The sequence below is a fragment of the Triticum aestivum genome, chromosome 5D (assembly GCF_018294505.1).
Source record: "Triticum aestivum cultivar Chinese Spring chromosome 5D, IWGSC CS RefSeq v2.1, whole genome shotgun sequence".
In the NCBI taxonomy this organism is placed as follows: domain Eukaryota; kingdom Viridiplantae; phylum Streptophyta; class Magnoliopsida; order Poales; family Poaceae; genus Triticum; species Triticum aestivum.
The window spans coordinates 399771847-399795840 of NC_057808.1; the positions used below are offsets into that span (position 1 = coordinate 399771847).

At 45.9% G+C, this 23994-nt stretch overlaps 2 protein-coding genes across 3 annotated transcripts; one reads left to right on the top strand and one right to left on the bottom strand.

Moving 5' to 3' along the window:
* Window positions 1–12138: 12138 nt before the first annotated feature.
* Window positions 12139–17440, top strand: LOC123122112 (caffeoylshikimate esterase). Of its 2 annotated transcripts, XM_044542256.1 has the most exons (9): window positions 12139–12435; window positions 12507–12778; window positions 13544–13573; window positions 14122–14248; window positions 14331–14477; window positions 15495–15625; window positions 15698–15835; window positions 15963–16061; window positions 17078–17440. In XM_044542256.1, the coding sequence occupies exons 2-9, from the start codon at window positions 12560–12562 to the stop codon at window positions 17306–17308; spliced, it is 1122 nt and encodes a 373-aa protein (XP_044398191.1). In that variant the 5' UTR covers window positions 12139–12435; window positions 12507–12559; the 3' UTR covers window positions 17309–17440. The 2 variants fall into 2 exon arrangements, with proteins under 2 accessions (XP_044398191.1, XP_044398190.1); XM_044542255.1 differs by having other exon boundaries at window positions 12163–12778.
* Window positions 17441–17714: 274 nt separating this feature from the next.
* On the bottom strand, window positions 17715–19999 carry LOC123122113 (uncharacterized protein At4g22758). Its single transcript, XM_044542257.1, has 3 exons — window positions 19289–19999; window positions 19003–19189; window positions 17715–18353 (listed from the first exon to the last, which is right to left on the bottom strand). Exons 1-3 carry the CDS (start codon window positions 19658–19660, stop codon window positions 18091–18093), a joined length of 822 nt encoding a protein of 273 aa, XP_044398192.1. The 5' UTR covers window positions 19661–19999; the 3' UTR covers window positions 17715–18090.
* Window positions 20000–23994: the final 3995 nt, after the last annotated feature.

Consider the following 23994-nt stretch of genomic DNA (forward strand, 5'->3'; position numbering starts at 1 on the left):
GGCTGCATTCACGTTAAATAGGGCACCATCAAAATCCGTTGAGACGACGCCTTATGAACTGTGGTTTGGCAAGAAACCAAAGTTTTCGTTTCTTAAAGTTTGGGGTTGCGATGCTTATGTGAAAAAGTTTCATCCTGATAAGCTCAAACCCAAATCGGAGAAATGTGTCTTCATAGGATACCCAAAGGAGACAGTTGGGTACACCTTCTATCACAGATCCGAAGGCAAGACATTCGTTGCTAAGTATGGATCCTTTCTAGAGAAGGAGTTTCTCTCGAAAGAAGTGAGTGGGAGGAAAGTAGAACTTGATGAGGTAATTGTACCTGCTCCCTTATTGGAAAGTAGTTCATCACAGAAACCAGTTTCTGTGACGCCTATACCAATTAGCGAGGAAGTTAATGATGATGATCATGGAACTTCAGATCAAGTTATTACTGAACCTCGTAGGTCAACCAGAGTAAGATCCGCACCAGAGTGGTACGGTAATCCTGTTCTGGAGGTTATGTTACTAGACCATGACGAACCTACGAACTATGAAGAAGCGATGGTGAGCCCAGATTCCGCAAAATGGCTTGAGGCCATGAAATCCGAGATGGGATCCATGTATGAGAACAAAGTATGGACTTTGGTTGACTTGCCCGATGATCGGCAAGCCATTGAAATTAAATGGATCGTCAAGAGGAAGGCGGACGCTGATAGTAGTGTTACTATCTACAAAGCTAGAATTGTCGCAAAAGGTTTTCGACAAGTTTAAGGTGTTGACTACGATGAGAGTTTCTCACTCGTATCTATGCTTAAGTCTGTCCGAATCATGTTAGCAATTGCCACATTTTATGAAATCTGGCAAATGGATAAACAAAACCGCATTCCTTAATGGATTTATTAAAGAAGAGTTGTATATGATGCAACCAGAAGGTTTTGTCAATCCTAAAAGTGCTAACAAAATATGCAAGCTCCAGCGACCCATCTATGGACTGGTGCAAATATCTCGGAGTTGGAATATACGCTTTGATAAGTTGATCAAAGGATATAGTTTTATACAGACTTGCGGTGAAGCCTGTATTTACAAGAAAGTGAGTGGGAGCTCTGTAGCATTTCTGATATTATATGTGGATGACATATTGCTGATTTGAAATGATATAGAATTTCTGGATAGCATAAAGGGATACTTGAATAAGAGTTTTTCAATGAAAGACCTCGGTGAAGCTGCGTATATATTGGGCATCAAGATTTATAGAGATAGATCAAGACGCTTAATTGGACTTTCACAAAGCACATACCTTGACAAAGTTTTGAAAAAGTTCAAAATGGATCAAGCAAAGAAAGGGTTCTTGCCTGTGTTACAAGGTGTGAAATTGAGTAAGACTCAATGCCCGACCACTGCAGAAGATAGAGAGAAGATGAAAGATGTTCCCTATGCTTCAGCCATAGGCTCTATCATGTATGCAATGCTGTCTACCAGACCTGATGTATGCCTTGCTATAAGTCTAGCAGGAAGGTACCAAAGTGATCTAGGAGTAGATCACTGGACAGCGGTCAAAATTATCCTTACTGGAATAAGGATATGTTTCTCGATTATGGAAGTGACAAAAGGTTCGTCGTAAAGGGTTACGTCGATGCAAGTTTTGACACTAATCTAGATGACTCTAAGTCTCGGTCTAGATACATATTGAAAGTGGGAGCAATTAGCTAGAGTAGCTCCGTGCAGAGCATTGTAGACATAGAAATTTGCAAAATACTTACGGATCTGAATGTGACAGACCCGTTGACTAAAATTATCTCACAAGCAAAACATAATCACACCTTAGTACTCTTTGGGTGTTAATCACATAGCGATGTGAACTAGATTATTGACTCTAGTAAACCCTTTGGGTGTTGGTGACATGACGATGTGAACTATGGGTGTTAATCACATGGTGATGTGAACTATTGATGTTAAATCACATGGCGATGTGAACTAGATTATTGACTCTAGTGCAATGGGAGACTGAGGGAAATATGCCCTAGAGGCAATAATAAAGTTATTATTTATTTCCTTATATCATGATAAATGTTTATTATTCATGCTAGAATTGTATTAACCGGAAACATGATACATGTGTGAATACATAGACAAACAGAGTGTCACTAGTATGCCTCTACTTGACTAGCTCGTTGATCAAAGATGGTTATGTTTCCTAGCCATAGACATGAGTTGTCATTTGATTAACGGGATCATATCATTAGGAGAATGATGTGATTGACTTGACCCATTCCGTTAGCTTAGCACTCGATCGTTTAGTATGTTGCTACTGCTTTCTTCATGACTTATACATGTTCCTATGACTATGAGATTATGCAACTCCCGTTTACCGGGTGATAATAAAGGTGCTCTACAGGTGTCTCCGAAGGTACTTGTTGGGTTGGCGTATTTCGAGATTAGGATTTGTCACTCCGATTGTCGGAGAGGTATCTCTGGGCCCTCTCGGTAATGCACATCACTTAAGCCTTGCAAGCATTGCAACTAATGAGTTTGTTGCGAGATGATGTATTACGGAACGAGTAAAGAGACTTGCCGGTAACGAGATTGAACTAGGTATTGAGATACCGACGATCGAATCTCGGGCAAGTAACATACCGATGACAAAGGGAACAACGTATGTTGTTATGCGGTCTGACCGATAAAGATCTTCGTAGAATATGTGGGAGCCAATATGAGCATCCAGGTTCCGCTATTGGTTATTGACCGGAGATGTGTCTCGGTCATGTCTACATAGTTCTCGAACCCGTAGGGTCCGCACGCTTAACGTTACGATGACAGTTATATTATGAGTTTATATGTTTTGATGTACCGAAGGTTGTTCGGAGTCCCAGATGTGATCACGGACATGACGAGGAGTCTCGAAATGGTCGAGACATAAAGATTGATATATTGGACGACTATATTCGGACACCGAAAATGTTCCGGGTGATTTCGGAGAAAACCGGAGTGCCGGAGGGTTACCGGAACCCCCCCGGGAGAAGTAATGGGCCTCATGGGCCTTAGTGGAGAGAGAGAGGGGCAGCCAGGAGGGGCCGCGCGCCCCCTCCCCTCTGGTCCGAATTGGACTAGGAGAAGGGGGGCGGCACCCCCCCTTTCCTTCTCCCTCTCCCCATTCCTTTCCCCCTCCTAGTAGGAGTAGGAAAGAGGGGAGTCCTACTCCTACTAGGAGGAGGACTCCTCCTCCTGGCGCGCCAACAAGGGCCGGCCTCCCCCTTGCTCCTTTATATACGGGGGCAGGGGCACCCCATAGACACAACAATTGATCTATTGATCTCTTAGCCGTGTACGGTGCCCCCCTCCACCATATTACACCTCGATAATATCGTAGCGGTGCTCAGGCGAAGCCCTGCGTCGGTAGAACATCATCATCGTCACCACGCCGTCGTGCTGACGAAACTCTCCCTCAACACTCGGCTGGATCGGAGTTCGAGGGACATCATCGAGCTGAACGTGTGCTGAACTCGGAGGTGCCGTGCGTTCGGTACTTGATCGGTCGGATCGTGAAGATGTACGACTACATCAATCGCGTTGTGTTAACGCTTCCGCTTTCGGTCTACGAGGGTACGTGGACAACACTCTCCCCTCTCGTTGTTATGCATCACCATGATCTTGCGTGTTCGTACGAATTTTTTTGAAATTACTACGTTACCCAACAAGAAGAGGAGAGGCGGCCAAGGGGCAGCCGCGCGCCCCTCCCCCTCCCCCCCCCAATTCCGAATTGGACAAGGAGGGGGGCGGCGCCCCCCCCCCCTTTCCTTTCCCCCTCTCTCCTTCCCTCTCCTCTCCAAGTCCAACAAGGAAAAGGGAGGGAGTCCTACTCCCGGTGGGAGTAGGACTCCTCCTGGCGCGCCCCTCCTGGCTGGCCGCACCTCCCCCCCCCTTTCCTTTCCCCCTCTCTCCTTCCCTCTCCTCTCCAAGTCCAACAAGGAAAAGGGAGGGAGTCCTACTCCCGGTGGGAGTAGGACTCCTCCTGGCGCGCCCCTCCTGGCCGGCCGCACCTCCCCCCTTGCTCCTTTATATACGGGGGCAGGGGCACCCTAGAGACACAACAATTGATTTGATCTTTTAGCCGTGTGCAGTGCCCCCCTCCACCATAGTCCACCTCGATAATACTGTAGCGGTGCTTAGGCGAAGCCCTGCGTCGGTAGAACATCATCATCGTCACCACGCCGTCGTGCTGACGAAACTCTCCCTCAACACTCGGCTGGATCGGAGTTCGAGGGACGTCATCGGGCTGAACGTGTGCTGAACTCGGAGGTGTCGTGCGTTCGGTACTTGATCGGTCGGTTCGTGAAGACGTACGACTACATCAACCGCGTTGTGCTAATGCTTCCGCTTTCGGTCTAAGAGGGTACGTGGACAACACTCTCCCCTCTCGTTGCTATGCATCACCATGATCTTGCGTGTGCGTAGGAATTTTTTTTGAAATTACTACGTTCCCTAACACCCGACTCGACATCGACCACGGCATTCTTCGCACGGCTACCTCGACCACGGCTCCACCACCCACGCTCTTGGCTACATCGACAAATGGCACAAAGGGCTACCGCCTGCTTGAGCAACCTCGTCGGTTTTCACTCCATCCACGACTCCGCGATGCGTCGACCGTTACGACTGGGGGGGGGGGGTGGGGTGTCCGTCGACTTGCCTTCGGATTCTTCTCCAGTCTTACCGTCTACGTCGCTACCGTTGTGACTGCGGGGGGGGGGGGGTGTTGAGTATAATGTATATTAGGAAGTATAGGATAGACGAGGATTTGTTCCTACCTTGTCTTGTACTCCAAGTTGGTCATTGTACTCCTATATATATGCCCACGAGGCTCAAGCAATAAAATAAACTATTCCACCAATCCTCTCTCTCCCTTTTAAAAAAAACCACGTATTCATTCATAATAGTAGCACCATACAACATACATGGTTTCGGAACAGCATGAACAGAATGCAGTCGAGGCGGTGGTCCGGAAAACTTTATTCGCAGTGACAACGTCGGCACCGACTGAGCTCAGTCACCCAACATACCTATCTACAGACCGGACGAAAGGAACCGGGCTCCCACACCCTCCCACTGCTGCCGGAGCGACGAGCAGAGGGAAGGGGAGCCGACGGCCTCGCCGGCTAGAGAAAGCAGGAACTGCTACGCCCGCAGAATCGCCTCTCCTGAGCAGTTGACAAAGAAGCAGCAGACACGGCACAACCGACTATTTGTATTGTCAAAGGAGGATGCATGTTGATTCTCATACAAAATACTTAATACAACGGTTTTGCTAGGGCATATCTATTGCACATCTAAGTCATATGTTATTGATTTTATGCGGATATTTGTATCGGTATTTTTTCTGTAAGCATCTTATGCGTTCCTTTTTGCTGCTCATGTATATAATTTTCAGTCACTCATTAAGATGGTGTATATATCTGTTCGTAGTGAAAATTAACACATGATTTTCGAGTGAGTTTTGCGGTGAAGATGAAAAGACAACACAATAGAAAATTAAAAAAACATAGAGGAAACAAACTAAAACAGAAATATTGTAAGCACATCTTTATAGAGGCAAACGTAAAAAAGAAAAGGCAAAAAAAATGCTTCCTCTGCTCCAAGTGTCACAACTCTGAATCTTTCGGTCGTAGAAGAAGACAGAATGGAGATTAGACTAATCTTCCTTCTCGTTTTGAAGATCCCATCAACATTTGTTCCATTGCAACACACAGGAACCTTGCTAGTAAACGGTTACGTCAAACAGAACTTGTAAAGCAACAATCATGAGTTGGCGGGATAACAAAATAACCCCATCGGACTTGATCACCCCAAAGAACTCGTATGCTTGTGATAAGAAAAAGTCGAGGAGTTGTGCATGAAGCTGGATTTAAGAGTGAGCGCCTGAGAAGATGAGACCATGGGTTCATCAAAATATAAAGCCTTTCTCAGCAGCAAGAAGGTACTCGTGCGTGATAACATATACGGGCATCAATCTTGCTAATATTTTGAGAGGATTTGGCGAGGTCACGGGACTTTGCACCAACTTTCATAAGAGTTCGATGGTGCCCATTCGTTGCAATAATCTTGACTTGGATCATATCACTCAAAATCTGCCGGCAACTAGGGCTTCTTTCCCCTTGAGGTACTTGGGGCTCCCCCTCTCTGTTTGGAAGCTAAGGTTGGTGGATCTTCAATTTCTTGTGGACAAGGTTGCATCCAAGTTGACAACGTATGAGGGTCAAAACATCACCACCATTGGGCGCACGGCCCTTGTCAAGTCTGTTCTCACTTCCCAAGTGATCTACTTCATCACACCGTTGATCATCCCACCAAGTATCCTCCTCAAAGTCAACCAGCTTGAGAGAGCTTTCCTATGCTCCGGCTCGGACAAGACGACGGGGGCGAAATGCAAGGTGAATTGGGAAATTGTCTGTAGGCCACTTGAGTATGGGGGGCTTGGGGTACTCAACATGGAAAAGTTCGCGCGTGCTCTGCGGCTGCGGTGGCCTTGGTATGAATGGAAGGAGCCCACCAAGTTGTGGGTCGGGATGGGCAACCCGTGCAATGAGGAGGACCTCAACTTTTTCTATGCGTCAACCACTATCACCGTGGGCAATGGTGCGAAGACACCTTTTTGGGAATCACCTTGGCTTCTTGGGCGCAAGCCAAAGAACATTGCACCATTAATATTCGAAGTCTCCTCGCGAAAGAAGTGGAAAGTGCGCGAGGCCATCAAGCACAACGCATGGATGCTCAAGATCAAGCCTCCAACCGTTATTTCCGTTGAGTTCATCACACAATTTTTCACCCTTTGGATGCTATTGGATGAGGTGCATCTTGATGCGCTCGCCGAGGACGACATTTTATGGAAACACACGACTAGTGGGCACTACTCGGCGGCCTCGGCATATAAGGCGCAATTCATAGGGATGGTGTTTTCACCCATGGACCAAATGGTTTGGAAGGTCTGGGGTCCCCCAAAGTAAAGTTCTTTGCTTGGTTGGCACTTCAAGATAGAATTTGGACCGCAGACAGATTAGCCAAGAGAGGATGGCCAAATTGTGGTTTGTGTCCACTTTGCAAGAGGGTGCAAGAAAGCGGGTCACACCTATTCTTCAAGTGCCGCTATACTCTAAGGCTGTGGGCGTTGGTCATTGAAAAATTTCACATCTTCGAGTTGGACACCTCTTCATGGCACTTGTTGGACTCCGTCAACGCTTGGTGGACAAGCACTTGTGACGCCGGCACGCCAAACCGTCAAGCCAAAGCCTCCCTCACCATGCTTGTGTCATGGACAATTTGGAATGAGCGAAATGCAAGAGTGTTTAGGTTTAAAAGCGCTCCACCGACTATCTTGCTTAACACCATCACGACCGAGGCCAACCTTTGGGTCACCGCCCGTGCAAAAAAATTAGGGTCTTTCATATCGCGAGAGTAATAATCCATGTGGTGTCGTGGGTGATTTGTAACAAACTCTATTCTCTCTTATTTAAAGGATGAGGCAAAGCTTTTGCCTCCGTTTCTAAAAAAAAAAATATACGGGCATCAATGGCTTACATTTCTCCAATAGTAATTTCATGCAAAACAGGATGGCTCGAGGTACGTAGTGGTTCTGTTAGATGACATGGGGAAGGATGTTGCTGCGGGTCAGAGGACTTGCAGGAAGCAGGCTTGACGAAAGGGAGTGAAAACGGGAACAATATTTTCTTTTTAGGTAGGAGAGAAAAAGGAACATTATGTCCACCATCCTTCGTCCAACCTTCAACATAGCATTTTCATTCTCTCTGTTTTGGAATTTTTTTTTACTGCCATCTCTGATTTTTACAACCAGTTTTCCTTCAACACCGCACCGAATGCTACACCTTTCATTGACTTATCAAATAAAATCATATTTTCTTTGATAAGCCAATCGATGCTTATACTAAACAAGGATTAGTACATATAATCTCTTTTTACATAATCATGTACTAATATGAACAGATAAATCACGTGCTAACTTACTAGAATATTTATATTCCTATAGTAATGCATGGACAGTTCTCCATTCCCCGCAAAAAAAGAAATGAACAGTTCTCCCGTAAAGTGATTTACCTGCCAATATTAATGTGATAATATAAAATTGTGATTTTATTTGGTAAAGTAAAATTCATTTGGGCTACCAAAGAAAAATTTGGTAAGTCAATAGGATAGATCGATCTTTACCAACAAAAAAGCAACAAAGAGGTAGATGTTGGTGAAGACGTGCAGATCCCCGCAGCTAGGTATTACTCCCAGCCATGAGATTTTTTTTCCGAGGTGATCCTCCAATCTAGCACCGAAAGCACGATCTTTTTTTCCATTTGCATCACCTCCAAGCTAAGAGGTTGCCTCCAAGTTTTATTCCAATTAAAATAATCATCCGTTCCTACATGTCATCCTTTTTGTTGAGCCTCCCAGCTGAAAAGTGAATGATATATCAACTTGAATGTTTTTGTGGGGCTTCTACAGAGGTTGCACTTCAATTTCATACACTATAGCTTTTTTTTGGCTAACCTTAGAGGCAGCAATGTGGAGCCCAGCTTAAAGGCAACACTCCTCCATTCACTATAGTTGCCCTGCCTTCGAAAAATTAGAGGCAACTCGTGAATGTATACAGGTTGCCTCTAAGTAGGTGTTTGGTTCACGTTTTTTCGTCCATTATCCAATTACAACATAATCTCATACCGTTCCAATTACAACATAATCTCATACCGTTAACCCCGTTTGGTTCCCTTCACGTGTAAACAAGTCCCATGTAAACAAATTACACCTCCGTTAGAGCAAGTACAATAGAGCTGAGTCAGCGGGCTATAAGGAATAAACTAGTATATTTCTGCTTAGTTGGAGGAAAAAGAAGAGGAGAGAGAAGGTAAGCGGGCTCTTCGTGAAGAGCCAGCTTTAGCACGTGCTCCTAGGCACTTTGTGAGAATGAAAGGTGGGTCACATAATAAAAAAATAGTATACTTTTTTGATCTACTATTGTACATGTTGGCTATAAGAGCAAGTACAATAGAGCTGAGTCAACGGGCTATAAGGAATAAACTAGTATATTTCTGCTTAGTTGGAGGAAAGAGAAGAGGAGAGAGAAGGTAAGCGGGATCTTCGTGAAGAGCCAGCTCTAGCACGTGCTCCTAGGCACTTTGTGAGAATGAAAGGTGGGCCACATAATAAAAAAAGTAGTATACTCTTTTGAGCTACTATTGTACATGTTGGCTATAAGATGGGCTGTAGATGACATGGCAGTGGTTTATAGCCAGCAGCTGGCTATACTATTAACCATGCTCTAAGATAGGCTGTATATGACATGACACTGGCTTATAGCCAGCAGCTGGCTATACTATTAACCATGCTCTTAAAACCTGATTCCGTCTGTTCCCCTGCGTAAACAAATCATGTTACAGCGACCGATCTGATTGGAGCCAACACGTCCAACCAGATCCCTGCCGCCACAAGTCATCCACGGCCCACCCCCTCCGCCAGGTTGCCGCGCCGACGGCAGAGACCCCCGATCTTATGCCGCAGATCACTTTCTTGCATCACGCCTCCTCCTCCGAGTTGCGGCGCCTGCGGCAGAGACCCCCGATCTTAGAGCATCTCCAGTCGCGCCCCCAACAAGGCCCCCAGGCGATTTTTTGGCTGCCGGCGCCGAAAAATCAGTCCAGTCACGCCCCCAAAGGCCCTTTTTTGCCGGCTCGGGCCGAAATTGGCGCCGGCGGACCCAGGCCGGACCCGGCGCGCCGGGGGACGCTTGGGGGCGCCGGCTGAATCGTTTTTGGCGCGAAAATCGGCGGGCCCCTCCTTGGCAGCGACTCGGCTCTTCTCGTCGCTTCGTCGTCCTCATCGCCTCGGTTCCCGCGGGGGAATCAATGCCAAAACTGCCGCGCGCTGCCGCGCCAGTCAGCCTCCTCCATTGATGCCTCACGGGCGGCGCAGTGAAGACGGGGCAACGCAAGTCCCTCGCCCGCCACGCATACACACAGCGGCCACGCGTACACACGGCGGTCACGCGAGCGCCGCCTATATAAGCCGCCCCCTCCCGCACCGGTGAGCCACGCACGGACCTCGCTCTCTTCTCCACCGTCGACGCCCCCGTTCCTCCCTCTCTTCACGCCGTTCCCAGTTCACCCAATGGTCGAGCGATGCCCAGGAGATGCCGCGGCGGCAAACGGCTTCGGCCGCCGCCACCTTCACGAGGACGAAGCCCGGCTTTTCTATGAGGCCGAGTACCCGGTCCCGCCGGACATGCGGGTGCCCAGGGCGTGGAGGATAAGCGCTGGCGGGGTCCCGGTGCCACCGCCGCCCACCGGGGCGGCGTGTCATGCGGAGATCGCCCGCATCCGTGCCTCTCTGCCGCAGGCGGCGAGAGAGGGGCCGAGGTACACCCCCGACAGCACGCTGTGGGAGCCATACTTCCGCCGCCGCCACGCCGAGCAGCTCGAGGCCACCAACGGCATCGTGCCCTCTGGGAGGCTCAACGCTGATGGGCGCCGCCTATGGTGGGGCGTGCCCGGCCGCACGCTAGAGGCCGTCCTCGAGTACATCGAGGGCGGCAACATGCCGAGGCTGGAGTACCCCGCTCCCCCACCTTCTCCCGCAGGCATGGGAGCTCATGGACTCCGAGACGCATGGACCCGGCGTCCTCCTCCTCGTCCGGCTGCTCGTCCGGCTCTCCCTCCCTCCTCCCCGTCAAGCCGGAGCCCCAGGACGCGCCGATCAGCCGGCGCACCCGCAGTTGCGGCGTCCGCATTGCCGAGTCCTCCCCCACCTCTGCCCGGCTCGTCAGGCCGAAGGTGGAGCCCGGCCTCCCCGCGGAGTACGAGGCCATAGCCCGGCGCGGCTTCTCCGACGAGGACGCCCTAAAGTGGGCGCGGGACGACTACCTCCGCGACGAGATGGTCCGGCAGCGCCGAGCCCTGCAGGAGATAGCCGTCCGCCAGCGTGGGCGCGAGGACGAGCACGGCGTGGTGATCCTCGACAGCGACGAGGACGAGGACGCCCCAAGACCGTCCAACCCGCCGCGCGTCGGCGAACCCGGGCAGGGGAGCAGCAGGGACGGCGGCCGCAGAAGAGGCGATGACGACGACGGCGACTACACGCAGTTCTACAGGCTCATCGGCATGTAGAGCTTAGGGCGGCGGGCGGCGAGGAATGGCGAGGGCGACGACGGGTTGTAGTAGTGTTTTTTTCTCTTCTTTTATAAAATATTTTATGAACTCGCCGAAGTTTGGTTAAATTTGCGCCTTGTTTGTGCGAATGTGGGCCGGATTTTGTTTTTTTTTTTAAAAATGTGGGCACGGCGACTGGGGAGCATCACGTCTCCAGCACGCGGTTAGCGCCGGTACGGCTTTAGGTGGTGATTTTTAGCGTCTTCTGAAAGGTCAACGGCTGGAGATGCTCGCAGATCACTTTCTCGCATCACACCTCCTTCGCGCCGGTGACCGAGTCCCTGATCTTGCTGGCGATATGTTACTTCATGAGTAGTGGCGACATGCCAAGACCCAAGAGCAGCGGCGGCCATCCAACACGTTCCTTGGTTGAGTGATTTCTCGTTCTTGGATCCATATATATGCCATGTGTTTTCCTCTGATCAATGGAGTTCTTGGCTTCCCGAACCCTCCACCATTGAGATAAGGCCAGTCTTTCTTTTCTTGTTCACAGTCTGATAAGATATTTATTCAGCGTGAGCAGGCGGTTCTATAGCTCTTCATCTCTGATTTCTTCCTAGTCACCGAGTCACCATTCATGTTACCTAGCTCTTCATCCCTTCACGTTACCACTCTCTGATCCAAACGCTTCCCAAGAGGAAATATAACACGCTATCGTCGCCGTCAATCGCCGATGCCACTGGATAGAAAACTAAATAAATAATCAGAACCTATACAAGAAAAAATAATGAAGAGAGGAGGAAGGAAGCCGAGACGGCGGCGTGGAAGAAGCCTAGGCCGGTGGCGTCTGCTGGTTCCATTCTCTTCCGTATCAATATCGGGATCACGCGTAGTTGCTGAGGACGTGACCGGCGCGACGCCGGAGTTCTTGACATCATCCAAGCCGGCCGATAGACGGTCTCCCCAAACTCCGGTGCCGTGCACAAGCTTCTCTATATTTTATATCGAGAGAAAATAAATTACAAGTGCGACTCGGAAAAAAGGGACGAAGAAGTCGGACGCGTTCAGGCGCAGCGCACTACTTCTCCCCGAGAGAAACACCGGCGAGCAATAATAAATGGCGTCATAGCCACGGACCTTCCTCCCCCAAGCGGATCACACCACCAACCCCCCGCCGCCTTCCTCCTCCTCGCCGACCGACCCCGCCCGCCCGCGACCGCACGCGTCAACCCGCCCCCCACCGCCGGTGCTCCTGCGACCGCCGCGGGTGAGGCGGAGATCCATCCGTCCATCTGAGCTCCTACTGACTCGACGCCGGTAACGAACCCCTTCTTCCCTGCTCTGGCTGTTGAGCCGCCGAATCCGAACCAACCCGTGTCTCCCTCCAGCTCCGAGGATTTGTTTCGGGGGCTCAGGTTCAGCGCAAGTGGCTGGACCCCCCATGCCACACGTGAACGCCAAGGTGTCGGCGGTGGCGGCGACGGGGATGTCCGCCGTGCCTGCGGCCGCGGCGCCGCCGTCGCCGAGGAGGTGGGAGGGGGTGGACCCGGCGCTGGAGAGGATGGTGCTGCGCGCGTGCCTGGACCAGGCCCCCGAGCGCCGCCGCGTGCGCGAGGCCTTCAAGGACGTGCAGCTCAGCATTGACCACTGCCTCTTCAAGGTCCGTATTTATTAGCAATCCTAGAGTTTAAATTGATGTGCTCTGATTTCCCTGTGCTAGAGTTTAAATTGAGAGTTTTGGGAGGGCCCGTTTGAGGAACTGGGATGGTGTAGAGCTTGTTGTAGCTGTATCAAGATGGCCCACACTTGGTAAATGTTTCCATGAGAAGCTTTCTGATTGGTCCATGCCATATGCATAGAGCCATTTTGGGAACTAATTATCGCTGTCACAATCCTAGCTCTAGTAAAATAGGATGGTCCAGACATACTACTGACTTCTGCATTCTTAAGTCGTCAGGCTAGTTTAGGATCATTCTTGGTCTTAATCAAAAGGAATGTATGAGAAAGCAAACTATTGTGCATTTGGAGCACTATTTATAGGAAGAACTTGCCCATTTTGCGTGGTAGCTTGTTCACTAATTTGAACTAAAACCACGACACAAGTTATGGAACGGGGGGAGTAGCTTTTATGTCTTTTCCAATGAACTTGTTCACTATTAGCTTTTATGTCTTCTCCAATGAACACGCCTTACAACTCTTTTCCTAGTGAAATCCAGTAATCCACAAGCATAGTAAAATAAATAAAAAATGTAATTGAATATTCCCAAACAAGTGTACCCCTTGAATTTTCACATTCACCTTTTTGCCTGTTCTTTGGATCCTCCTATGTTCTGAGTTCTGATACTTATATTAAAGCCAACTATGCCTTTGATGTTATGTCATGACATGGATGACATCTCTGACTTGCATTTTCTCTATGCTGCAGGCACAATACAGTGACATTGGAACAAAAGAGGTACTATTTTGTAGTCTAGCCATAATGTACATTTTTGTCATAATAATTAGACCCCTCACTTGACCGGTACAAGATATTAATTCGAGGCATATAGAGTTGGTCCATCTTTGCATTAGTATGTGTGCTGCTTTGAACTGAATAGAGAGATTTGAGATATTACATTCTACATAAGACAATAGTACAGAAGGCACAGTGATCTATTTTGTTAAGTATATTTGTGAAAATAAGCAGAATTTTCGGTATCATGTTGTATAATTCCGTGTTTAAAAGTATTAGCCAATGCAGTGTCAAAGCAAATTTGATGCCCACTACTTCCTTCATTGAGTTGATAGATAAGTTCTGCTGTGAGGGTTGAAATTACTGTAGCTATGCTTAATAGCTAAAATAAAGTTGGATAGACATTCGAAGGTTGTATGCCAACAATGTTAGTTTGCTCATTGGTACTCCTATAAGCCGTGGCGTGCCATTTGATACTTTGCTCGTTGGTACTCCTAACTCCTTCCTCCGCTTGATACTTTACAATGTGACACTTTTTTCCTCTTCAACAGTCATATGAGCGGAACTCCAGAGGTGTGGAGATATTCTCAAAATGTTGGTTTCCGGAGAACCATCGTATGAAAGCAATTGTTTGTCTCTGCCATGGTTATGGAGACACCTGTACCTTTTTCCTTGATGGTATATTAGTAAACTATAGTATTATTGAATTTACTTCGGCGCTTCATTTTTGCTACATTTCCTAAGTTCATTGTTGTTGTAGGGATTGCTAGGAAGATTGCTTCGGCTGGATATGGAGTATTTGCATTGGACTACCCTGGTTTTGGTCTTTCTGAAGGACTTCATGGATATATTCCAAGTTTTGATACTCTTGTTGACGATGTTGCTGAACATTTTGCTAAGATCAAAGGTATTCCGTCATTATATTATTGCTGGGTTTTCATGATGTCCATTTCTATGTACGGGTTTGGGGGGTTTAGTTGGAAAGTGCAATTTGTTTCTCTACCACAGTGATATGCCTTATTCTGGTTAAAAATTTGATGTATATGGAATTTGTTTTCACTAAGATGAGTAACTTGTTTTCTGCACAAGTAAAGGACATGTTTGCTAACCACCGTACATATTGCTATAATGTAGTTGCAGCTTTTGGTGAAGCTACTGCTAGTTATATTTACTTTCTTCTTTTTATCTTTTATATGAGGAGTTTTAGAAATTAACAGAAGTTGTTAACTTGTGATACTTTTTACTCCTGGTATAGGACATTGCTTTGGTTTTGCAAAATGAGGCTAAAGAAATGCTTTTACTCTCTTCAGTCTGACATGTGTAATGCTTAAGCTCTATGAACAAGAAGGAAAGAATTAATTTTTTATTTGTTTGCACATACTTCACTTTGTATTTTTTTTCCTCCTGTAGCTCTTACACCACTATCAGTAAGTATTTGATAGTGACATATCTAACCAAACTAAGTAGCCAAACCAATATGTATTTTGTACTAGAGGTGTGGATGAGCACTAGCAGTCTAGCACTAATAATGTGACACTGTTGACTTGCAATACCTGAAATTGATTGCAAATATTTCCATATAAGGGTTAATGAAATACCTGCATCAATGCATGCAATCAATTACTTTTGATAACGGTAATAGGTGAAAATTGCATTGGGTAAGCTTGGTAATAAATTGTTACATTACCGAACTGCTGAGAGGCTGGCAAAATTGGATCTACTGTCACAGTGATTGAATTGGCCTATGATGTTTTGTCTTCGATATATCAGAAATTATCTTGTCTTTCATTGCAATAAATTTTCTTTTATCATTCTGAACTGAGTTCATTTCTGTCCATACTTGTTCGTAATGTTTGCTGTAAGCCAGTCCATGTAGTGTGAATATACTTCTTTCACTATTCAAGTGCGATTCGTATGTTGGCAGGGAATCCTGAATACAGAGATCTCCCAAGCTTTCTGTTTGGCCAATCTATGGGTGGTGCAGTTGCATTGAAGATTCACTTTAAGCAACCGAAAGACTGGAATGGTGCAATTCTAGTTGCACCTATGTGCAAGGTGATTTTACCGCGTGAGATCCTACCTATGCTAATTATGATTGGTCACTAATTCACAAACTCACTTTAATAGATTTCAGATGACGTGGTACCAGCTTGGCCTGTTCAGCAAGTTCTGATTTTCATGGCTAAACTTCTTCCAAAAGAGAAGCTTGTTCCACAGAAAGACTTGGCAGAATTGGCATTCAGAGAGAAAGAAAAACAAGAGCAGGTCAATATTGCCCATTTTTGGTTAATACAGAGATTAATCTATTCATTGGGAACTTCTTATTCTGTTATAGCTACTCGCACGTCATGCCTAGTGAAAAGACTGTATATTAATTCGGTGCTTAATGCAGTGTTCTTACAATGTGATTGCCTACAAGGATAAACCACGTCTCCGAACAGCTCTGGAGATGCTGAGGACCACACAAGAGATAGAAAGTCGCCTACAAGAAGTACGTGGTTTTCATTTGCTTTGTTCTGGTTGGTTTTGTTTATATAAGCGTCATTTAAGTCTTGTACAGTTGCTTAGGTCGTTACTCATTCTGACATCAATAGCACTCCTAAATTCTTTTGTTCAAACTCTTAACATATGCGTGAATTAGCATTGATCCTTTGGGTATGCCATGTTGCCTCCTGGCTTAGTGAAGAATATAGGCAAGCCAATACTCCAATAAGAATAAGTTATAAACTGTGGACTAGGTTGAAACTTTTTGATCCGAGGGGTGACGCTATTTTCTCTAGGGGGTTAAGGAACCTACTTCCGGTAATTCGGTTTGTTCACTACCAAGGGAGGCAGCAGGCATTCCATGTTCCTACTGTTTGATCCAAATATTTGTCCTTGATAGAGTACAACTTAGTGAGCTGTCTTGTTTCCGGTAAAAAAAAGCTATTATCCTGTTTTCAAGAAAGCCATTTGTGTGTCATTTTTGTCTCTACATGTGAATTATATTATGCTGTAGCACTGCCAGTGGAGAGCGCCAGAGCGGCGATTTGGTGCCTGGGCTCAGATGAGCCCGGGCATGAACAGTACCGCGATTTGAAAAGGAAAAGAAGTTCAAAAAATTCCAAATTTTTTTGTGGTGCAAGATGCTCCTGTGCGTGAACTCCGTGCAAAAATTTGTGAAGTTTGGACATTCGAGGAGCTCATGACAAAAAAGACAAATTTCGGATGTCTGAGAAACTTTTGAAAATTGCACTGTTCACGTCTAATTTTGTCTTTTTTGCCACGAGCTCCTCGAATGTCCAAACTTCACAAAATTGTGCATGGAGTTAACGCACAGGAGCATCTTGCACCACAAAAAAGTTTGGAATTTTTTGAACTTTTTCTCGTCAAATCACAGTACTGTTCACCGGTCTCGCCTGAGCCCGGGCTCTGGGTTGAATTATCGAGTGGCCTTTATTCCTGTTCTACTACTGTACTGTTTTCCTGTTCTGTGATGCTTAAAGTTTGCCTCAATTTCCCATCTAGGTTTCCCTGCCCATAATCATTCTGCATGGTGAGGCTGATTTGGTCACCGACCCAGGCGTGAGCAAAGATCTGTATGAAAAAGCGAAGACATCGGACAAGACGCTGCGACTTTACAAAGACGGCTACCATGCCATCTTGGAAGGTGAACCGGACGAGGGGATCTTCAAAGTTCTCGACGATATAATCTCCTGGCTGGATCAGCATTCTGCAAAGGAGATACCGTCGTCGTGAGCTGCACAGTTTTTTATCCTTTAATCATTTGTCGAGCATCACAGGTCACGGTTGGGAATTCTATTTTGGGTTTTACACTTGATACACGCACTGATTTCCTGCTGATTGTGAATATGTATCTAGCATTCATCATGTTGGTGTGATGTGCAAATGGTTGGTCGTTTTTTGGCCCCAAAATCGGGCTATTTGATGTGGCCCGCAAAATGAATAGGGTTTTGTTCCCTTTGGGGTCAGGATTTGATTTCGAATAACGTAACCAACAAGTTTGTCTGTCCCAGAACTGGGCGTAGGAATTCAATCTGTGACTCCATAGATTGTAAGAATAGACTACAAATCTCCTTAGCATGACCTGTGAGCATCCCCAAAAGGAAGAAGAAAAAACATGTATGTAAGCTGCGCGGCCTTCGATAGCGAATAGTGTTTCGTGTTTGTAATATGTCCGTATTGATTTATATTAGTCGAGTCGTACCTTGCACCTGCACTCACACAACAATCACTAGTGCTTATGCAGAGACAAGACGTAAGCTCACTAGTGATGTGTGTGGACTGCAAAGCGTGCACTCCGCTATATACCTATAACTTGCTAACCTGATCAACCCAATCTATCAACACGAGGATAACTAGAGTTACCGCGCCGCGTGCCTTCTTTATCGTCAATCAATAGCAGTGCCACCAGCCCCGCGCACTGATTTCTAACCTAACTTGCTAGTACTAGCCTACCACACCAGAGACCAGACAGTCAAAGCATATGATGAGGCTACCATCAACATCCACAGGGTCAGTCATGTGCAGTCACAGGTCAGGAGCCTCCAAAGCCTTTTGGTCCGCCTGCCGATTTTATCCAGCTTCTTCATGACAATGGCGAGGAGCTGGTGGTGGTATGGAACACCGGCAAGCTGCCCTCCATGGCTCTGTCTAGTTTCACCACCACCTGAATGCACACCAGGTTCTCCCCTCTGAAGCGCAGGCCCGTTGCTTCCGCCGGTTTTGTGCAGGTAGAAATTTCTGCCGCCCACTTCGCCGATCTTGTCGTTTTTGTTTAAACCTGTTAAAGAAAACACCCAAGATGTTACTTCGCCAGACCAAAGGTAAATTTGGAAATGTTGACTTCATAATTTATAGTCTCTTTGGGCTGAGCAACTAAATTTTGGGTGAAGAAGCTCTCTGAATGATGTTCATAGGCTTTTCAGAGTAATAACTTTACAAGTCCTTGCATATATGGTCTAGAAAAAGAAGTCGGTACATATAACTAGTACCAAATAAGTTGTCTACATCCTTATCCATGACGACTGGCCTATATTACATTGCTGAATCCTTAAAGAAGGAAGTGGTGGGAGAGATAAATTTCAAGCAAGACAAAAATGAGTAAACCAAATAGCAAGATGCCACATGAAAGAAGACGGTTTGTCAGAGACTTCCTGCATAACTAACAAAATTACTAAACATCATTAGTAGTTCTTAACATATTCTGAATTACGGATGATTCAAACATCCCAGTACACATGAATGGTGCAGAACTTGCTGTGACAGTGACAGCACTTGAAAATGGCTTGTTTCACAAACAACAGAATCAAACAACCACATGTTTAGCACCAGAAACTGTAACACACCAGTACAGTTTAATCCCCATTTGATCGGCAAATTGGCATGGCATATCCATTAAACCAAGTGAAAAGGATGAATGGCTCGCTTACTCTGGAGGGAGAAGTGAGAGTGATGGAGCTGGAAGGACTCGGCGGAGGCGGGGTCCAGCCGGGGGCTCCTCCCCTCCCGGTGGTACCGCTCCACCACCGCGGCGATGGCGTCCCGGATGCTGGAGCCGAGGCTGACCATCGCCCTCACCGGCCCCGCGCTCCCCTCCACCGTCACGTTCACCACCACCTTCGCCTCCCACAGAAGAAAAAAAACCCATCCAGTAAACCCCACGAACTAAAATGAACGAATGCGCGCGCGCTCGTCAGTTCACGGACCGTGCCGTACCTCCCAGGTCGTGCGACGATCGGGCGGCAGCAGCAGGGAGGAGGAGGCGAAGGGAGAGTCCGGCGCGAGGACGTCGTAGCAGGTGTGCGGTCGGTCGAGCGGCGGCGGCGGCGGGGACGGCGGGTGGGGCGGCGCGGGGTGGACGCGGGCGTCGTCGCGCCACCAGAGCGCCGGCTCGGAGGCGGAGCGCGTGAGTGCCCTCTTCGCCTCGGCCCGCTTCCGCGGCCGCGGACCCTGCGCCAGCTGCACCGGCAGCCGGAGCCTCCGTCCGGCGCCGCCGCCGCTGGTCCCGCCCCGGCGCGTCGGCGAGGAGGAGGGCCCCGGCCGGGCGCCGGCGATGCGCGGGCGGCTCCTCTTCCTCCCCTGCTGCATCTTCTCTGGCTAGAGACCCTGGTCGCCGAGACGATCGTGCGCGCGCGCGCGTGTGTGGAGTGGAGTGCAGTTTGGAGTTTGGAGATTGTTGTGTTGCGTTGGTCGGTGGTGTCGTCGGGTGGCCGCAACCTCCGGTTTGCCGACACGGCGAGCTTTTTTATGCTTTGTACAACTCGGGAGAGGAGAGGAGGAAGCTTCGCGGCTGGTGCTCCAAGAGGATGGACCCGGTGCAGACGCTCCCAAGCCTGGGCTCGGCGTGTCGCCGGGGGATAGGGTCATGGCGTGAGCCGGGAGCAGGGAGGCAAACCGGAAGGAAACCGGGCGAAGGAAGGCGTTGGATTCTCCGCGTGCGGCCGGCGTGGGTGGGCGTCACGAGACGAGACAGTGCAGGGTCGTGCAGGAAGGAAGGAAGGGTTCAGGATTCGTTGCTTGTGGGTGCAACCAAGATTTGGTCCGGAAATAACGTGGGTCGTTTTCGTCTTCGCGGTTTGGACGGTGGCGGACCGGGACAAATTAAGGGCCGCGGCGGTCGTGCGTCGGTGTGCGTCGAAGTCAACCCATCCATTTTATTTATTTAAATCAACAGAAAATAGTATTTACTACACCATTATCTCAGCGCTTCGTCTCCCTCCACCACCGGTGTCTACCACTCAAGTACGAGTTGGGTGAATCCAAACGATCTCATCCATGCAGCCACTTATATTCAACATCCTCACACCATCTTTTTAACAAAGTACAATCGTAGATGTCTACATACACTCATCCCTATGAACACATGCACGCCATTCGACCACTATAAGCACGTCTGAGGTACTGAGCCGGCATCGTATCTTGGGACCGACGAAACCACCACAGACGTCTCGTAGTCGACGATAACGTCTCCAAAAATAATGTATCCAACTATCCATGACATGACGATAAATTGAAAACAATATTAATTACATTTATTGCAATTGACTTAAAAATGTATTAACTACATTAATTGTGATGTATTCTTGAAGCAACATTAATTTCACTAATTGCATTTTATCTTGGAACCAACTTTCATAACACAATAATCTTCATAATGGCATACTCTAATTGTTTTCATGCACAAATGAGGACGATGTCATGAACATCACTTGGTCAAGTCATCCAATCGGTCCTGCATGCGGAGGTAGCACATGGAGCCCGACATGAGTAGCTGGGTTTTTCCTGAGCATCAACCCTCAGTCGATGAACACCATGTCATGAGGCAAAACCTTATCGCACTGAGAAACTAATACTGAAGGACACGCCACATCTTTTAAGTGGAGAACTGAGAGTGCCACTTTGGATATATAGTCGGTGCAAAGTGACAAATAGCCATACCAGCACATGGCATAGCTTAGGAATTCAAAGGCCTAAACCTTAGGCAATATTTGTGCATGAAAGGGGAGAGTCATTGGGGTGGGAGACGACTAGGTAAAGCTCCCCAATATGTTATTGAACTGGACATGCGCTGTATGTGCACGATTGCTAGTCTGTTATACCATCGAGCCGTCGAGTGCACGAACTAAGTGTAGTTTAGATAGTTAGTTTCTTGTGATGGAACCAGCTCACCAGGGTTCAATTTCTAGACTTAACACTGGTGCTCTCTTGGTCTATGGATTGTTTTTTTCCTTTCTTGTACAATGGTTGCACTGGTCTAGTTTTATTTATTTATTTATGGTTTATGTTTTGTTTTTTCTTTGGTTCCTTCATTTTTTCCACCGGTTCTCTTCAAATTTTCCAATTTCTTTGTTACAAATTTGGTCTTCTGTTGTTTTTCACTGGTTTTCTTCCTTTCTTCTTTCGTTCTTCATTATACTTTGGTTTCCTTTGTTTATTTCTTTGTTTCCTTCGTCTTTTATTTTTTATTTGTTTTTTCTGATTTTATTTTATTGGTTTTCCTTTTTTGTTCAACACATGTTAACTTTTTCAGTACACATTCAATATTTTTCGTATACATCAGAAACATTTTTTTATATATGAGGTAACTTTGTTGAAAGAAATGATTAACAACTTTTGAAAACTTATATTTTTATGTCTAATTTTATCTTACACATTGTACTTTTTCATACATGTTTAACATTTTTAATACACGCTCAACATTTTTTCCATACACATTTGTAAGAATTTTGGAATGCTTGATTACATTTTTTTAATACAGGATTAACATTTTTTTAATACATGATCCACATTTTTTGAATACAAGATTAACATTTTTTAATACATGATCAACATTTTTCTAATACAAGTTTAACATTTTTTTAATACACGATGCACAAATGAGGACGAAGTCCGTGTCACTTACATGGATGTCAAAAGTCATCACTATCCAATAACATCACTTGGTCAAGCCATCCAATCGGTCTTGCATACGGAGGTAGCACATGGAGCTCGACCGGAGCAGCTGGGTTTTTCTGAGCATCAATCCCCAGACGATGACCCCCATGTCATGAGGCAAAACCTTATCGCACTGAGAAACTAAACCCGGAGGGCACACCACATGTTTTAAGTGAAGAAATGAGAGTGCCACTTTGGATATGTAGTCGGTGCAAAGTCACAACAGCCATACTAGCACATGGCATAGCTCAGGTTTTCAAAGGGCTAAACCTTAGGCAATATTTGTGCATGAAGGGGGAGAGTCACTGGGGTGGGAGATGACTAGGTAAAGCTCCCCAATATATTCTTTGTATAATGGTTGCATTGCTTCGGTTTTATTTATTTATTTGTCATTTTACGTTTTCTTTTCTCCTTGGTTCATTCAGTTTTTTTCACTGGTTTTCTTCTGTTTTTATATTTTCTTCATTATAAATTTGGTTTTCTTTCTTTTTCAATGATTTTCTTCCATTTTTCTTTCTTTCTTTGTTATACTTTAGTTTTCTTTGTTTTTATTTTTGTTTACTCGTTGATTTGTCGATTTTCTTTTTTGTTCGACACATGTTAACTTTTTTCAGTGTACATTCAATATTTTTCATATACATCAGAAACATTTTTATCTATGAGTTAAACATAATTGAAATAAACGATTAACATATTTTCAAAATTTATATTTTATCATGTCTGCTTTTTTTCTTACACATTGTATCTTTTATATATTAGTACATGTTATATATTTTTCAAATAAAAGATTAACATTTTTTAAATACATGGTCAACGTTTTTTCCATACACATTTTCTACCTTTTTAAATACTTGATTAAGATTTTTAAATACAAGATTAATTTTTTAAATATATGGTAAACATTTTTTCCATACACATTTTAAATTTCAAATGATTGATTAACATTTTTTCAAATACAAGATTCACATTTTTTAATACATGGTCAATATTTTTCTGTACAAAATTTTCAAATGCATGATTAATATTTTCAAAATAGAAGATTAACATTTTTTTAAATGCTTGATTAATTTTTCAAACGGATTTTTGGTCATCTAACTTGCTGATTGGTGCAAATACGGTGCATTCTACTGTATCCAGGCGTACACCCTGCGTGCATGGCATGTCAGCGTGGCAGCGGCCCACATGTCAGTGTGTAGGAGTAAATTTTTCAAGATAACTCTATATTTTTTTAGTCACGCAAAAAAAAGCCTAACTTAGTGAACAGTATTATAAGAGAAAAGCAATAAATATCGTTTGGAGCAGAAGGATTCAAACCAGACCTTCAGAACGCGAGCACACCAGGTAAACCAACAGGCCTAACGCCGTTCGGTGTTTTATCCGGAAAAAAAAACGCCGTTAGGTGTTTCAGAAGAATAACTAACTAGTAACCCTTCTCTCAGAACACCTGGGCCTACCAGCTCAAATGGGCTTTGATCAGTGGATCCCATTTTGCACCTTGGATTTTTTTAGAAATTTGTATGTAAATTATGATCTCAGTAATGATAGTATATTGATGGACTACAAAAATGTTTGTATAATTTAAAGTAATCCAAATATTTGTAAAATTACTATTCAAAAATATTGTACAAATCTTTACTGCTCATAGATGAGTGGATTTTTAACATAAAAGTAAGGGAGCCGCTAGGTCTCGAACCACGAGGCCGCGACCAAAAACACTCTATTGTCTATACAGACAGAAGATGATTAGTAAATCAAAAGAAATTCATATAGGCTTGAGTATTATATAAAAAATATTTAGTAAAACATAAGTAATAAAATTACGTTCAAATATCACAGCAGTGGTGAGGGTTTTTTTAATGGAAATATGCGCACAACTTCCTCTCAAGCGGCGCCACAGGGTGGTGTCCCAAGCACTAGTCCTTATTATGCATCATGTGTGCTGGTTGACCATGTGTGCGCACCTTCTGAAGGTCGCGAGTTCGAATCCC

Bases quoted from the DNA above. Each gene is read 5' to 3' on its own strand.
- LOC123122112 (XM_044542256.1), top strand. From the start codon at position 12,560: ATGCCACACGTGAACGCCAAGGTGTCGGCGGTGGCGGCGACGGGGATG. The intron at 13,574-14,121 runs GTACTATTTTGT...CCTCTTCAACAG, and splicing joins GTGACATTGGAACAAAAGAG to TCATATGAGCGGAACTCCAG. The intron at 15,626-15,697 runs GTGATTTTACCG...TCACTTTAATAG, and splicing joins TAGTTGCACCTATGTGCAAG to ATTTCAGATGACGTGGTACC.
- LOC123122113 (XM_044542257.1), bottom strand. From the start codon at position 19,660: ATGCAGCAGGGGAGGAAGAGGAGCCGCCCGCGCATCGCCGGCGCCCGG. The intron at 19,190-19,288 runs GTACGGCACGGT...TGGGAGGCGAAG, and splicing joins ATCGTCGCACGACCTGGGAG to GTGGTGGTGAACGTGACGGT. The intron at 18,354-19,002 runs GTAAGCGAGCCA...TTTCTTTAACAG, and splicing joins CTCTCACTTCTCCCTCCAGA to GTTTAAACAAAAACGACAAG.